Below are 17,810 nucleotides of genomic sequence, written 5' to 3' on the forward strand. Positions count from 1 at the left end.
CAATCTAAAATGTATTTTTACACAATCCAAAATGTGTGTACATGTAAAAAACATTGGTCCATGAAGGGACTACAATGCCCATAAGTCACTGGGAGCCGGGGCATAACAGTTCTGTTCACCAACAGAAACAATCATGGTATAGCAGCGTTTATTGTTTCATGCACGTAATAGGGTGAGGTAATTCATCCTTCACGCTGCATGGTTTCGCCAGGTTGATCAAATAAACACTATTGGGTTCACGAAAAAGGAAAAAGAAAAAAGCACCCATTGGTCTATGCACGAAATAGGGTGAGGTAATGCATCTTTTTAACATCCCTCATGCTGCACTGGTATTTTTACACAATCTAAAATGTTTGTTCATGTAAAAAACTTTTGTCCATGAAGGGACTACAATGCCCATAGGTCACTGGGAGCCGGGGCTTAACAGTTCTGTTCACCAACAGAAACAATCATGATATAGCAGCGTTTATTGTTTCATGCACGTAATAGGGTGAGGTAATTCATCCTTCATGCTGCATTGTTCCTCAAGGTTTATCAAACAAACACTATTTGGTTCATGAAAAAGGAAAAAGAAAAAAAGAAAAAAATGTTTTGCTTACGGAGGGACTACATTGCCAAGAAGCCTCTGGGAATTGGGGCTCAAGAGTCCTTTCACCATGTTGATGGCATATTTAAGGAAGCCACGCCCAGGAAACAGCATGAAATTTGGAGTGTGTGCAGGACAAGAGAGAAGGAACCCATGGTAAGTAAAATGTGTGTGTGGGTTTGAGTGTTTAAATCCACAAAGTTTGTTTGCAGTTTTGAAGAGAGAGAGAGTGCGAGGGTAAACTCAACCCTTTCAATTCCATTTCTGCTGACAATCAGCATGCATAGCACATGTAAACAGATGCTGGATGTGTCTGTTTTTTCCCCTTTTCACTCGTATAGAGGCGTTTGAACAGCCATGGAGCCCAGTTAAGGCAGCAGTTGTGTGTTTTTCCATAAGCATTAGAAGCTGTTTGGCAGTCACTGTGCACGCTGACCCATTATTATTTTTAGGGTCAGAAAAGCCTAATATGAGAGTGGGGTTGTTATAGAACTGCAGCATGATTGAATAAAGGTTCATAAAGGGAATTTTAATCTGTTTCCTCCACAAAACTCTATGTGGGGAGGGGCAGGGGAGTGAGACAACAGCATTAAAAAAACCTTGATAATGCTTTGAGCTAGTTACATATATGAGCATGACGTTTTGTTCCATGTATCCCTTCAGGAACATTGAACTGGAATCACCGCGCAGTGAGAAAAAACTGGGGTACCAGATTAGAACATTTCTGGACTCGGCCAGATGAGGTGAGGCGAATTGATAGGAGGTTTTGATTACCTCCAGTGTGGTCAAGATGAAAATATTTGAGTATCGAGTCTCTGTTGCATTTCAGGCGAGAACAGGGATTTTTCCTCTTTGGATTTATTGACTAAAGACGCAAGACACCCCCATACCTGAATCTTTGATCAGGTAAGACAGTGTGTCCAGACCATTTATACAATGGTGTATTGTTTATAGGGCAGGCTTACTAAGATGCTTTGTCCTCCTCTTACGTTGCAGTATAGGTGCAGAGTTATCTTGCACCACTGCAGGATTTAGTCCATCGTTGACACGCGTCTCCATTATTTCCTGTGGAGGTGAGTGCCAATCTGTATACACATAAACTGAGATATACACACAAGATATATCTGTGTCTAAACAAATAAGAGATCGGAATTCTGATGTTATGTATATTGTTTGTTTGTAGATTGAGGTTTGATGACATCCTCCACCTTTTGACATTTCGGAGTGGTTGCAACAGAACCATCCGTCTCCTGAAGAAGGTCGCTTATATTTACCGGCTTAAATTAGGGGCCTATTGTGACGACCGAAACATATGTTGAGTTACAGCAAATAAGCAGGATGCTATTTGTTTTTGTATTAACACCTGTAATCACCAAGAGGTGTTGAAATGTATGTTAATATATTGGTTCTAGGTGGTCTGAGTACCACAAGTGTGGAATATTGACATGTATAGTGAGAGTGTGAATGAATGATGGAATGAATGGTGGTGTTTACATGGGGATGTTGAGAACAATAAATATTTGTGTAAATTGTTTATAAATAAATATATATTTTTTTTGACAAGACCTGGTATTGTTTAAATGTGTACAGATGTTCTGATCTCATTTCGCCGAGGTTCATTTTTGTTGTTCCATTATATTTAGCCTGAAGAACCTGTGGCAGTAAGGCAATCCCTATTTTGAAACTTAAATAAATGGGACATACATAATTTTAAAGCGTATTACTAGTCTGTTGCATTGATTCAATTTGTATTCAAATTTTGGACACCCTGTAACAATCAAAAATGTTTTTCTAGCTCTCCAGAAAATGTCAAGAGGCCAAAACCCGAGGAGGTAGTAGATTAGTGACTGATGTAATTGTGTATAACATTTAATGATAATACTTGTTATTATTTTTGTGTAAAAGGTGAAAACCCACCATTCGCACATGCAACCTCCTGCAGAGGCAGGAGCCATTTTAATAAGTATGTCATGATTAGCTGTATCTAAAAATATATATGTTATGTTTATTTGTCAAACCCAAGTTTTTGTCACTTAGGACGTTTTCATTGCAAAATTACATGTTTAAAAAAAGGTTAATGCAAGTGGGTGGATTCATCCCACCCTTCAATTCAACCTGTGAACTGCAAGATTCTATCGGCAGAGAGTGGCTGGGCTGGTCCTTGGGAGAGGTGAGGACCGTAAAGGTCCAATGAAAATTGAGAACTTGGAAGTTGACTAACTTTAATATTTTGGAGGTGTGGCTTAGAGGGTAAAAAGAACTTGTACAACGGGTGGAGAGTGGCTAAAATCCATCTGGTGAATACTGAGAACTGCCTAAAAATCATCTTGGTGAATACTCAAAGAAGGAGGCAGAATTTAACCCTGCCAGGACAGCTGCCCAAACACCATCTGGATGTAACTATTGAAAATGGCTACAGAATTAACTTGGCCTGAGAGACAACAATTGGGAAATACTAAAGATGGCTGGGACCCACACCAGGAGAGGGACAGAGGATGAATAGAGGGATTGAGCCTAGAGAATATCCCTGACTGGTGGTGAATTCTGCTGTCCCTGTCCTGTCCCTGTAACAAGAGACCTGCCGACTTTCCCATAGCACCAAACCTTGAGACTTCAATGTAAGTAGCTTGTCCAACAGAACCAGGTGTGTTGGGGGTCTGTCTTGAGTTAATATCTTCCCATTAATTAGTGGATGGGGGCAAACGGAGTAGACCCGTAGCACATTTTACTGAATAATAATTTAATTAACTCCCATTTAGTCCTGGAATGTGGGGTGGAGGATATCAGGGGAGTCTGAAACCTCTGTCCTCTTTCCTAGCGCTAATTGTCATTTAAAATAATTTAGTATTCATATTCCCTTGCCAACTGGTGAACTGTTTATTTGGCCTGTGTTCCATGTACATGAGACCCAAAAGAAAAATCCCCCCAAAAAAGTGACTTTTGCATTGAAGCTTGGTTTGCACAGCGAGTAGAGCGCTCGCTTTGACATCTGTGCAGAGCTTGTTAACGCAGGTTCGAATCCCGGCGGGGCCAAACTCAGCCTTTCATCCTTCCGAGGTCGATACATGAGCACCACACACCGTGGGTAATAAGCAGCGCTCAGATACCTGAGGGCTTGTAGCGCTATATAAATACCAAATTATTATTATTATTATTTATGTATAATCATGTGGTGCAAATATTAATTGAGCCTATTATTTAATAAATATATATTCTTTCTATACCCCGGCCTGGTTCTTAGCTCATTGGTGGCATAGCAGGAGGGATCTACGTGGCCCTATATGAGTCATAGACAGGGCTAGATAGAATCAAAATCAGTGATGTGTTGTGGGGAGCCTTAACTGGAGGGGTGAACTTCCCATGTTAAGGTTAGTCTCTAAATATATTGTTACATATGTCGGCTCATATGCTTGTATTGCCAAGGTCATCTAGGTAATCTGATGGCTTTTAAAGCCATTTTATATTAGTCACTCCGTGGATCTCCTCTCTGGCCACTTTGAGAAACCTGAGGGTATTTTCACTCTTAAACCCCTTGGGTCCTCTTCTCAGGTGGCCAGGGAAATGCTATGCTCTTAGATCTCGACCCTGGGGGTGGGGAAGTGAGGGAGAATCATCTGATGTATGGTCCTCAGAGATTGGATGTGGGGTACCCACAGGCAAGATATGGTATCCCCTTTCCCTTTTATTTACCAACTTAACCCTCCTCTGACCTTTATGGGCTACTGCAAGACCATTCCCCTCATTTCCTCACATTTAACATTTAAAAGTAATGAGACGAGGAAGAGCAGACAAAGAGTGATGAACACTAGACCTACATTTCACCACTCTGGTACTGGGACGAAGAAGATGCCCAAAGAGAGCTGTGAGGGTCAGGTATGTCCCTTCAATCACAGTGAGGCAAACCTAGGTAAGGGTCCACACCTGCAATCTGTTAAGTGGTTGCAGATGTATAAAATGAGGGTCAGAGAACAGTATGGAGGGAGCAACAGGGAGGCTGTGTGGGAGAGACCAGCAGAGGACCCTTGATGTATGGTGGCAGATGTGGTGGGACTGAAGCAGGAGCCGGGATGGCAGCATATACCCCAGGGAACTTGTGGGGCTCAAGACGAGTGGGTTGTGTTGTCGCCACTGGTGTGGGAGCCTCCAAGAAACAGCCCGAGCAGCAGGAGCTGCGGGTGAACCAGGGAGAGAGAGGATCCCGTCTGCATCTGGAGAGAAATCTCTCCAATTGCTGGCATGCAGAGAACAGTGCCCAGCAGGCAAGCAGGGCTTGCAACAGATGGCCCACAAGCCTTGCAAGCAAGGAGGAAGCTGCCGGGGCCATCAGAGGGAGACGTTGAAGAGCCAGTGAGTGTCAAGGAGAACCCTTGCGCACCGGGGCGCTCCTAGCAGACGGTCCTTGAAAGCAAGTTCAGCGAATATATATATTCAATACCGAATTGAACAGAAATTTAAGATTAAGCATTACAAATGCATCATACATATCAAACTGAATGGAAACTTTTAATTAAGCATTGCGAAGGTATTGTACATACCAAACTGAATGAAAATGTAAAACTAAGCATAATGCATGCCTCTTGAATACCAAAATGGAAACAACTGGAAAACTAAGCCCACAGCAAATATTGAAGGAAAGTCAAAGTGTCCATGTGAAAATAAACTGCAGGAAAAGGCACAAGTGTGAAAGAGTGCCACAAAAAGGAGGTGTGGTATGAGCAAAACCCATACAAAGACATCTTTTATGAATAAGGCCAAAGACTGGCAAGAGGTGAGTCAAAAGTCCAACAAAAAGGAATTAAGTTAAGGAGACTTGGCACACAGTGGCAAGAGCTGAAGATCTGGTGAGGCCCAGAACTGAGGGATCCTGGTTGCCCGACCTGTGATTGGTGGACTGTTTGGTCTGACAACTGTGCCTAGATCAGTGAACCTGAATGGGAAAAAACTAAAACATTGTGAAGCAAATCAAGGAGAAGCATTGTGAGTGAACTGGTGAGGCAAGCCAGGGAAAGGGTCAAGCCGACCATAAATTGTTTTACACTTTAAAAAAGACTGAAACAAGTCTACATGATGAAGTTAAAGTCTTGAGACTTAAGGAACTGCATGTCTTGTCTTGAGAATGGAGTCTCAAGACCTTTTGTGTTTGAACTGTATTGCTTGGACCTTGGGGAAGGGAACCCGGAGGATTGTTTAGAACTATATCATTTTGAACTAGAGAAAGATAATCTTGAGACTTTTGTGGGACATTCTTGCACATGGGGAAGGGGAGCCGAAAGAGAGCTGTGAGCTGGAAGAAGCTCAGAACTTTGAGTTAAGCACGATTCCTTTTGTTAGTAACATCCCATCACATTGCTTAACGTTAGTTGTGAGGGCAAGAATAGGTCTTAGACACAGACAGACTTTTAAGTTGAACTCTTGGACTGAGATTTTCCTTGGTTTCGTTCAGGTAGGGAAATCCCACATTTGCATAGGGCAAGTTAGGCCTTCTACCATCCTGACATTTAAGTTAATACATATCTTTTGCTTTAACTTTACGTCTGTTGTCTGTGTTTTCATTCATGATGCCTTCCCGCCACTCTGCTGCATGCTTAGGTACCCCGGGGTCATAGCACCCACTGCGCCTTATCACACCCTCTATGCCTGTGTGTGTGTGTGTGTGTGTGTGTGTGTGTGATACACAACATCATGTTCCTCTGCATTCTAGTAGTAACTGTAAATCCACACTGGTGCTAAAGCCCCCTTTTCCACATGTCTGGACATTTGGCAAAACCACTGGGGCTTTTCATTCAGGACTAAGAATATACAAGGTTCCAATCACAGGGCTTATAGTGAGTCATACATTCATACTACCCAGCTTTATTCCAAATTGAGATTGTAAACATATTGATATTAAAAGTAATGATTATATAACGAATAATGGCAAGAGTAACAATCTAAGTGTTATTGTTCATCCACTACCATATCACATGGAATAATACTGTCCTACAAAACATGTCTGTATGTTCATTTTCTTGATTGTCTAAAAGTGTGTCACTTGTCATAGATCCTTTTGTTTTGGTTTTTGTAAAGCATGTTGGAAAATAATAAAATAAATAACAGCTTTGTAAAAATTGAAAATATATAATTTTTACATTTATGCACCTGCATACTCTGTGTACGGTGGCTATACCCCTATACTGAAGTCACATTGCCTGTATCTTTGCAGCGGGCAAAGCCCACCAACCCTGCTCTTTCTTTCCATGCTTCTGAGCGAAGTGCTTTCAGCTTACGAAAGGACCGAGAAGTCAAATACAAAATAACTGCACTTTCCACGATAGAAGGGAAATGGAAGGAGTTGAGCCTGGGACCGCTTATCCAGAAGTTTGGGATTACAAACCGGAACAATAAAAGCAAGGTAAATACTCATATTCTGGGATTGTTTGTGAGATTTGGGGGGGGGGGTATTTTACAAATATGTCATCAGCACGCTTTATTGCCCACATAGAGCTCTACCAGAGATAGTATCGAAAGCCTCACATGCAAATGGTTCAGACAGGCAAGCCATAAGCAGTGCTTTTGCCTGTGACCCCTGGTGGGCATTACAGGGCTGTGTACACATTACTGTGTTGGTCATTCACCATTAAGGGGAATAATGTAGCTCTTCATTCTGGGATCTGCAGTAACATTCATACACACTTCAATATACCAATCTATTTGCAGGATCTCAAAACTGGTTTTAACAAGAGAAATATTATTATACAAAACTGTTTTATTATATATAATTATAATTTGTAGCGTGCAGTTCTCACTATCAAGGTGATCTCCTGTGACTCCGATAACAGAAGAATTCAGATAGATTTTTGGGGAGAGCTCAGTCTTTAAGGCTTGGGGAAATGGCAGAGGATGATGTGTTATTTGTATAGCGCTTTCACCAAAGTGCTTTACATAGAACATATTTACATAGATGCCCTGTGGTTTTATTCATCCAGGGGAGTAGAGTGTTCCACTATGTCTAGGCAAGTGTTACAAACGCACACTCATGTGACCAACATTTTTAAAGGAATGGGTGGTGTGAAGAATTTTGGAAAAGGATGCAGGTTTCTGGAGGAGGATTTATTAACGGAATTTTCTTGCATGGAAAGTCAGTGCTTATTTTAAATTGGCATAATGTGTAATACAAAGGTATTAATTCCATCTGTTTAGTAACAAGAACCCAGCGAAGGGGGCTAGTCCTGGGGACAGTTGGTCCTCTTATTTTAGGTGAAAGGAAAGAGAGCGGACAGGCTTTGGACTTTCAGAGTGTAAGGAGTAGCGACAAAGGTAGCCACAGGTATACACATTTCTAGCTCATATACGGGTGTGGATAACAGAGACTTTGCTAGAGAACATAAGATACGCGAAGACGCTCTTTAGGATGCAGAGATTAAAAGAACAGGAGCTAACCGCCACTTTATGAGAGCTGGAAGAGAGTTTTCAGTCGATCCTAAGAACAGATTTCAGGCAGGATGAGAAAGAGGCGGGTCTGATGGAAGAAGGGCAGAGGCGGATGTGGGTAGTGGCTTTTAATTAGGACGTCGGTTTTACCGCCGTTGAGTTGAAGCCAGTTTTCATGCATCCATTGGTGAATGGCGAACATGCATTGATGAACGTTGTCAGCCATGGGGACTAAAGAGTTGTTCTGTCTCACCAGGATAGGGACAGAGGATGACCCTGAAGAAGTGAGTGAACTGGGTTGAGGATAAAAGTATGCATTGAAGATTAGAGGTGAAAGAGATGAAATGGCCACACAACATATGAGGGAGAAGAAAGAAGCCTTTGCTTTTGGAACAGAGAAAGGGTGTGATCCATGATAGAAGGATTTTGTGCTTGATAGTGTCAAAGGCCGCAGAATGTCCAAGGAGGATTAGAGCCCTCATTCCACCTATGCCATCCAACATACATGAATCATACAGGATTTAAGTGATAACCTTTTCTGTACCACATAGTGTGTAGAAACAGTCCACGTTATCATCAAGAAAGCTATGGTCTTCAACAAAGAAGTGTAGCTGGCGAGTGGTAATCGTTTCAAAGAACAGGTATGAAATAGAGCGTTCGTTTTTAGGTACGGTAGAGCTCAATACAGGTTTTTTGATTGTTAGATGTGATGACACCTTTCTTGAGGTTGTAAAATTCTGGATATGAGAGAGGAGTTGATATAAAATAAGCGGTTGAACAATAGTGGAGAGAGTTCTGTGAATAGGGCCGGTACCCAGGCGTCTAATGGTGAACATGAGTTCCTGATTTTAGGCAAAACAGAGTACAGATGTGGTCTGGTAGTTTCTGAAGCATGTTCGGGAGGTGTCATAGGTAAGCAGTTTTGCCAGCAGGGAAGAAGCCATCTTCATCTTTAGCATCTTTATTGCAGACTGCAACACACTCTCACAAAGTCATGTGGGCACACACAAAAATGCACAATACTTATTTACTTGCGTTCTTTACGCAATGATGGCAAGCAAATAAGGAACACTGGATGGCTTGTAACTCAATGTTAAACATAAAAAAGGAAAACAAATGTGTCTCAGTCTCAGGTTGTTTCTGTGCCTTTCCCGGGTCACTGATAGTCCCGGGGCTTGAGGGGCACTACTCTTACTTTTTGTAATTCATCCTTTCTTGATTCCTTTGTCTTAGCCAGGCTTGGTTATGGAGACTGTCTCCCGGTCTCAGGTTCAGACAGGCCTCTGGCAGTACGTAGGGTGGTGCCCCACTTTCCCACAGCGGCCCAAATGGGTAATCAAAAGGGGGCTTTATGGCTGGTTTTGCTGGGTTGGGTCTAGGAGCTTTGCCACCTTTCTCTATCTTGGTCCTGGCTCTACTCATTACCAGCCCATTCTCACTTTCCTCCTTGACGCCTTGTCACATGTTTATACCTAAGGGAAACTTCTCTAGTTTGTCTCTTTCTCTCATTTGCTGCTCTCGTCTTTTGCCTACACCTTCTCGATGGTCCGCCATGTGCTAGCTCCTTTAACCATTCCAGACTCTTCTTCCACATTATCCCCCGAACCCCCCATATGCCAACCCCACCACCTCGACATTCTGCCAAATTTCTTTGGTGTTGGTAAATTGGGGCCCAATCCTTCAGGATTCAAGTGCTACTGGGCTCCAGTCTAAAATGTCCATCATGGACCCGTAACAACATTTGTATGTGGTGTCTAGGGGTTGAACATGACACGTAGCAATGCAGTTCTTATAAGTATATGAAACTGATAGCCCTAAGAGACTGCATGGCCAAACTGCAGCTAAGTAGGCAATCTTCCAAGTTCCTGGCCTGGTCGGCCACAGAATCCTATGGAGTCCACTCTGAGGGGCCCACCCTGGAAGATAAAGATAGCAGGGAAGGAAGGTGGCATAAAAGATCAAAGAAGTGGTCTCACTTTAGTCAACATCATCCTCCTAAAACAAGAAGAAGAAGCAGCGCAGGCATAGGTGTGATTCAGCTTCAACGGAGGAAATGGGTAAGTCTTACCCTTCCAAGGGCAAATGTTGCAGTTATTTGAGAAAGTTGTGGCAGGCATGGCTTTGGCCCTGATGCCATTGGCAGAACCATCAATGACCACGCCTGGAAATACAGGCATGAAGCAGTCGAAGAAGGGTCATACACCCTCGAGCTCAACCACTTCCAAACAAAAGACGACGCCGACCTTGGCAACCCCCACAGCAAAGATGCGTGGCAAGCTGGCCTGGATTTCCCTCTCTGTGTCATCCCAGGCACAGGTCCGAAGCTACGCCCCTGAGTAAGGGCAGATTGCTTCGAGTCTTTGCTGTCCATATTCAACGATGAAGGGGACCCAATACTTTTTGGGATGGAGTCACTGATGGGCGTTGAGTTGGACTGCATGATATGATATGATATGGCATTTATAACGCGCCTATACAGAAGTGTTTCATGGATTGCTTGGACTGATAAAGCAGAGTAGTTGGAGCTGGCTGTGGACCTACATGATGAAAACGGGTTAGATACTTCTCCCGACTTCGAGCTGCAACAGGCTGTGCTGTACACACACCTGAATGCCTAATACCGTAAGAGTGTTGAGAAGGTGGTCATCCCACTCGGCCTGTAAGCTCCATCTAAACCCCTGCTGCAGTACGAGCTTGTGGTCATCTCAGGCGCTGTGTGGTTTAATGCAGCTATAACCGATTCGATTGCAAAGCTATGACTGCACCTTTGCTTGATGCAGGTGATCCCCAAAGAGCTCCCAAAAAACACTAACCGGGCCAGAGCTGATTGACCCTTCCTCTCCACGCACCGAGTTCCGAAAGGGATGATGGTACAGGCTGCCAATGTTGATGTCAACATCGAACCTTCTAATCTTCGAACCTTCCTGCAGGTAGGTAGTTGAAAACAACAGACGTGCTTGCAAATAAAATTGTTGCATCCAGAAGCATGGCACTGAAGGTGGTGAATGCTTCTTGTGTCTTTACAAAATATTCCCACATTCTCTGGAAGGTGGCCTTGGATGCTGCCACCCACATGCCGGAGAGTGAGAATAGGCAAGGCCCCCTGGACATTGTAAATGATGGTTCTATGTTCTTTCATCATCTGACATTATTACGTATGCCTTTTAAACGTGTATAAAATAACAAAAAGTTCATAAAAAACCCACAACCCCTTATCTGCCCTTTTCCACCCCCCAAAAAATGTCAATTACCTTTTTCCTAATTTCCTACATGTTTAAAATGCAGTTGTAGAAATGACAGGTGATGAAACGACGTTATACCGTAAATGACTGGAAGGAAGTGGCTTGTCAAGCCCTCCATGCTTGCCTGGAAGCAGCATATTTCTTCGAGAGGTTGATGGTAACATTGACAGTCCTCAGGAGAGCTTAATTTTTTTGAGGTTATGGATGTTCACCAGAGACACCGTTGAGGATCCTTGACGTGGCTGTTAACGGAGAGCATCTCTTTGAACCAAGGGCCAACGATTTTCTGGAAAAATTTAAGGAATCCAAGATGGCAGCAACATCCGTGGGACTTGTAGTTCAACAACCAAGCAGAAGCCAATCCTTTTCCTTCAGTTCGAGGGGTAGAGGCTTTCGATTGGTACACCCCATTTGTGAGAAGGGCACAGTTGACCCAGACCAAGCAGGGGCAGGGGGCAATAAAAAGCCAGATTTCATCGGTGTCAGAGGCACTGGCATCATTGTAACTCCTTTGAGTTCTCCCCCATGCTCCTCCAGTTTGTGTAAGAGTCTCGGGGCATTTCAGCAGGTGAAGGGGAATCACCTCCATGGCCTGGGTGCTAACGAGGCTGTTGCCTAACATTCCACAGGAGAGCACATGCCCGACCTTATTCCCAGCAGGTCTTGCCTGAGAAATGACTATGGGATCAGCATGCTCCTTTCTGGGTCACTGGGTCAGTTCAAGCGTTGGTATCAGCATGGTGAGCTTCTTGCGCAACATACCCCTGTGAAGTCATCTGCATTTGAAATTATTGGGAAATACATTGTATTCTCACATGAACTAAAATATTAATGTCCACTGTGGGGGCAGACCCCTAATAACCACAGCCAAAACTGGGTCCACCACCTGAGGAACAAATGCACATTTTGTACGTGAAGCAAGTTAATTGTACAAATCATCCGAGGAGCATTTAGATAGTACTATAGGACCAAACTAATGCAAGTCTCAACAAATCACATCAAATTATACATTTGTATACATTTTAGCCACAGTCAAAAAAACTCCCCGATATTTTATTACAACCCACCCCTCAAAACGTGATTAAACAAAACATTTACAAAGAAGTTCTTTCCTTTCCCAATTCATCCTTTCTCATTGGTCATTGACAATGTTTACTACCATCTTCTGATCGTGTTTGAAGTTCGCCTTTGCTGGGGATTGGTCCATGGTAGGTTGTCAAAACAAAGAGGTGATGGCTGGAAGGTTTAGAATGAATCTTAACCACTGGTGTTGCTCTCGGCAACCCTTCAGACCACCGTTCTTCGCCTGCCAAGCCATTACAGAAGGGGAAAGACCATATGCAAATCAGGCTTGACCCCACCCCAAAAGGGGCAGTCCAGCCCGAACTGCTAGGTCACATCACTTCTGCACGAGACCACAAGCATCCCCAAACATGTTTCGCCCTTGTTGGGGCTCATCAGTGAGGAGTAGCTTTAGTCTCTAGGCCCAGCAGGCACGGGACCCACGTCTGGCCATACCCGTCCCACTCGGGGTGACAAGCAAAACGCAAAAACAAAAAGCAAAAACAAAGAGGTAATGGCTGGAAGGTTTAGAATGAATCTTAACCACTGGCGTTGCTCTGGGCAACCCTCCATACCACTGTTCTTCGCCTGCCAAGCCATTACAGAAGGAGAAAGACCATATGCAAATCAGGCTTGGCCCCACCCCAAAAGGGGCAGCCCAGAGCAATGCCAGAGGTCAAGATTTATTCTAAACCTTCCAGCCATCAACTCTTTTGTTTTGCTATTGTCACCCTGAATGGGAAGGGTATGCCCAGACGTGGGTCCCTTGCCTGCTGGGCCTAGAGACCCTAGCTACCCCTCACTGATGACGCCCAACAAGGCTGAAACATGTCTGGGGATGCTTGTGGTCTCGTGCAAAAGGGATGTGACCTAGCAGTGTGTGCTGGACTACCCCCTTGGGGGTGGGGCCAAGCCTGATTTGCATATGGTCTTTCCCCTTTTGTAATGGCTTGGCAGGCGAAGAACGATGGTCTGGAGGGCTGCCCAGAGCAATGCCAGAGGTCAAGATTTATTCTAAACCTTCCAGCCATCAACTCCTTTGTTTTGCTATCGTCACCCCGAGTGGGAAGGGTATGCCCAGACGTGGGTCCCTTGCCTGCTGGGTCTAGAGACCCAAGCTACTCCTCACTGATGACACCCAACAAGGCTGAAACATGTCTGGGGATGCTTGTGGTCTCGTGCAAAAGTTATGTGACCTAGCAGTTCGGGCTGGACTACCCCCTTGGGGGTGGGGCCAAGCCTGATTTGCATATCGCCTTTCCCCTTTTGTAATGGCTTGCCAGGCGAAGAACGATGATCTGGAGGGTTGCCCAGACCAATGCCAGAGGTCAAGATTTATTGTAAACCTTCCAGCCATCAACTCTTTTGTTTTGCCATGGTAGGTTGTGACATCATGGCACAATAAAACATTCATATAAAAACATAATTCATTACTTAGTAATAACTGGCCTAGAGCTCTTTAACCTTAAGTGTGATTGCACATGGTGCCCTTGGTTATCTTATCAATACGAGGAAAGGCTGAACAAACAAGTTCTCCTTGAACTACCAATTGCGAACTCATCCAGCCCAGCCTCCTGGCTGCTCTTAAAACATTCTGATTTATGTGACCACTAGTCCAAATGAAAACCAGACACCCTGGCCTCTAGCCCCATCTTCATGGCCGGCCCAAGCAAATGGCCCAACCCATCTGCGTGACTTCAATGCAATGGGCAAGATTAAATATTTTCCTTGCGGAACTGATAGGCCATAAACCACTATGCCCTGCTCAATGGCTGACCGTCCACTGCATGACTCATTCTTCCTCTGTCAACCCCCAATCTCGCAAAACCAGAATCTCCCAGCTACTTAAAAAACATTGTGCAACTGCTAACTGCAAAGCCTGAATAGATGCACAAAACCCCACTACATGCATTTTTATATATATATATATATATATATATATATATATATATATATATATATATATATATATATATATATATATTGCTTATTAAAACTCCTTTTATATGTTCCTCCGTGTGTATGTCTTATGAATATTATTCCTTCTTTACCATCAGAGTTCTGGACAGGCCCCACTTCGCATGCGCATTAAAACTCTTTCAGTCTCCCAATTCCCCACCACTTCAGAGCAGCCTGTGTGTAGATCGTGTTTATGTTACATTTGTGGTTTTAACATTGTATCTTTATACACACGTACCAGTTCTATACAAAACGAACACTAAAAGTAACATATCCCATTCATAATTAACTACACTCGATATATATAAAATTGCAACATCGCACCCAGTTCACCGCCACCCACGGTCATCAATATGGTGTGTGCAACATGAACCCCTTGTGATCGTGGGAACCGATCCTGACCACCCCAATACCACCGTGTCATTCACCACAGCGAGGTATGTTTTAATCCCTGAGGAAGGCTGGGCCAAAGATTGACTAGGCCATTTCAGCCGCAACTTAAGATGGCTTACTATTTTCGTGCACCTGAATTCTACCAAGTCTGTTTTTTCAGAAGAATGGGTGGACTCTTGCATTTACCCGGGAACATTTTAGTGAATGTTGACACATATATAATGAATTTGAGCCTGGTTTACAATTGTTGTTACACCACCAGATTTACTTCGAGCAACCTATTTAAATGTTACTTTTTCAGTTGGGTGCCTGCCTAGCCCTTAGATTTAAGTACATTTGGTCTTTCTCTTAACCTTTTTTGTGGTGCGCCACCTCTTCCTTGACAGCCTGATCCCGATCTCCAGGGAGAGTTGAGATCCCTGCTGCTGAAGTGTGGAGTGGAGGAGATGCCTGCCCGGGAGAGAGGTATGAGTTGGTATTCTCTTTACTTCCTGATGCCTAAGAAACTAAGAGAGGAGGAATACTTTAGCCCCATCTGGGACCACAAGGCCTTGAAAATGTTCCTGAGGACGAGCAAGTTCGGGATGGTGACACTACGGGAGACTCTCCAGGCTGTGAAATCCCATGATTAGTTGGTGTCACTAAACCTTCAGGACACCTATTTTTATGTACTGATGCATCAGAAGCACAGGCATTTTCTGCAGTTTATCATTGGGGACACTGACTAACAGATCAGAGTGCTCCCTTTTGGCATGAACTATCCACCCACAATGTTCATCAATCTGATGGCACTGGTGGGGCACACCTGAGGAGATCCTGGGTCTTCTTCTTTCCGTACCTAGATGACTGGATTATCTGAGGTCTATCCCCAGAGGAGGTTTTGAGGTATCTCTAGAACACTTTCTCACTGATACGCAGTTTGGGCTTCTCCTTGAATTTTCAGAAGTCACACACAACACCAGCACAGAGGCTAAAGTTCAGCGGACTGCTCCTGGACTATCAGGTGGGAAAGACTTTTACCCTGAGGAGAGAGTCACCAGCATTGGGCAGATGGTCGCATAATTCTAAAATGCGAGTAGTCTATCAGTGTCAGCTTTCCCCATCTCCTAGACATCGTGGCTTCTTTCATTTTCTTGGTATCAGAGGCCAGGTATTTGGATGCACTCCCTTCAGTGGCTTCTCCGAAGTCAGTGCTCGCTATGCTCAGGCGACATGCCGGATGTCCTCTTAATATAGAGAGTTGTGACCAACTGCTTTTGATGGGCTAACATGGAGAACATGATGGTGGGGAGCCATTCTGAATGGTTTGGCAATGTAAGGAAGGCATGGTATCAACAGTAAGACAGACACAAGTGACCACAGTTCAAGGGTGTTTATTGAACTTCAAAAAGGGTTTGAAAAACGCCTATCTAATCCTAAATCTACAGTTGGGAGCAAGCTATGACCATCAAATAATAATAACACAGTACTAGTGGTGTCTAGTCAAAACAAAAAGGGCCTATACTAATAAACCTATTGCCACTCCTTAGATCTAAATACAAATAGTGTGAGAAACAATGTTATGCAAAGGAAAGAAGTGTTCAAGAAAAGATATGACAGGATGTTCAGGCATTGGCCTCCCTGCCCCCACGTTTTCAGCACAGGATAAGGTGGTGCACCTGAGCTTAGCACAGTCTCTGGCTTTTCTAGCACGAGGGTACAGTTCAAACATTAGCATCAGGGCCTTTTGTGCCCAAGTCTCTATGCCTTCCAAAGTCTCTTCTGGCAGAGGGCCTGATGCGACAAACAATAAGTTCTTCTCCTCTCAGGATTTCACACGTACTCCATTTCTTAGGTGATCCCTATTCATTTCAGAACCGCCTGAGCTAGGAACAGATTCCTTCAACACAATGCTCATAGGATTTTCATGTATTCAATTTTTTGGGTGATTCACAGTTCACCCTAGATCCCCCTCAGCTGGGCTCAGATGCTTTTTAACACAGAGTTCAATCAGTCTCCATCCGCCAGGCTCGGACCAATTTAATTCACTTTAATACAAACTTCCTTTAGCCGAAAAGCTTTAAATTGATCTCCCTCATTCGGGCTCAGACCAACTTTATTTATTTTGTCATCAACTTGCTTGGTAGTATCAACATGAAAGACTTTCGATTGTGCACAGGATTTTGCTTGACCCGTCGCAGGACTACTTCGATACACAGTTCTTTGCCACTCTTTCACCTTTTTCATCTCTCAGTTGGATACCTTACAGAGACCTTGATTGAGCATGTATGCGGTGCCGGACCACTCTGTCAAAGGTATCGTATATTGGTTTCAAAGTTCAATCACTCATCTATTGTTTCAATTTTACTTGCATTGCTTATCACATGTGTTTCATACAATGTTCGCTTCAACGCTCACCATATAATGTTGCCGTTTGCAACCTTTGCTTCAACACAGACCAGTCTGTCATCAGTCTCCCCAACTCACCGGCTGTGTTGATTTCACTTTGTTGTTGGAGCCAAGGGCAGTTCCACGGCAGTAATCAATTCTCTCCGCCTTGATTATCGATGCAGGAGGGCCCCGGGTACATCTGACACACAATACAGGATACCTCAGCCTGGTTTCCTTGTCTTATGTTTTCTATTCTCGAGGGTTTGTGAAAGTAACAGCTCCTTGTCGAAAAGGTCAAGGGCATTTCCCTCCTTGCTATCCCCTTCTGTTTTGCTGCTTTTCTCATCGTGTTAAACTGCCATCCTTGAATTGCTGCTTCCTCATGTGTTTTGCCTTGCTTAGAGTGTGCCCTTGTGCTCCGCCTTTTAATCCGTGTGGGGAAGTGCATTGGAAGGCAGGTGTGTGTGATGGTCAGTAATTGCCTGACCATTGTATTGGGACATGTCAGGTATACAGCTTAGGTGTTAGTCCATTTTCTCTCATAGCAAGCTGTCTGTGAGAAAATGTTCATGTAGGGGAAGGGGGGGAGGTTGAGATCCTAAGTATCCTACCTCGTAGGATGGGGTGAAGGTGTTACAGGGAAGGGGATACTGCGTCTCGCCACCCGGCATCCCACTTCTACTCCCCGAAGACCCCTCACCCAGGTGATCCTCCCGCGCTGGTCCACCCCCAGGAACTGAATCCAAAAGTGATGGCCGTGTCCTGGCCACCTGGATGACAGATCACCG

The 17,810-nt window shown here is 44.0% G+C and overlaps 1 protein-coding gene across 1 annotated transcript in view; it reads left to right on the top strand.

Annotated features, from left to right (window-relative positions):
* The window catches only part of BTBD16 (BTB domain containing 16), a 1,066,677-nt gene that overhangs the window by 989,483 nt on the left and 59,384 nt on the right, over positions 1-17,810 (top strand). Inside the window, exon 17 of the mRNA XM_069611979.1 lies at positions 6,789-6,977. Coding sequence (XP_069468080.1) covers positions 6,789-6,977 — 189 coding nt within the window. The remainder of the gene's footprint in view (positions 1-6,788; positions 6,978-17,810) is intronic.

The sequence above is a fragment of the Ambystoma mexicanum genome, chromosome 8 (assembly GCF_040938575.1).
Source record: "Ambystoma mexicanum isolate Mex_15411 chromosome 8, UKY_AmexF1_1, whole genome shotgun sequence".
Lineage (NCBI taxonomy): Eukaryota > Metazoa > Chordata > Amphibia > Caudata > Ambystomatidae > Ambystoma > Ambystoma mexicanum.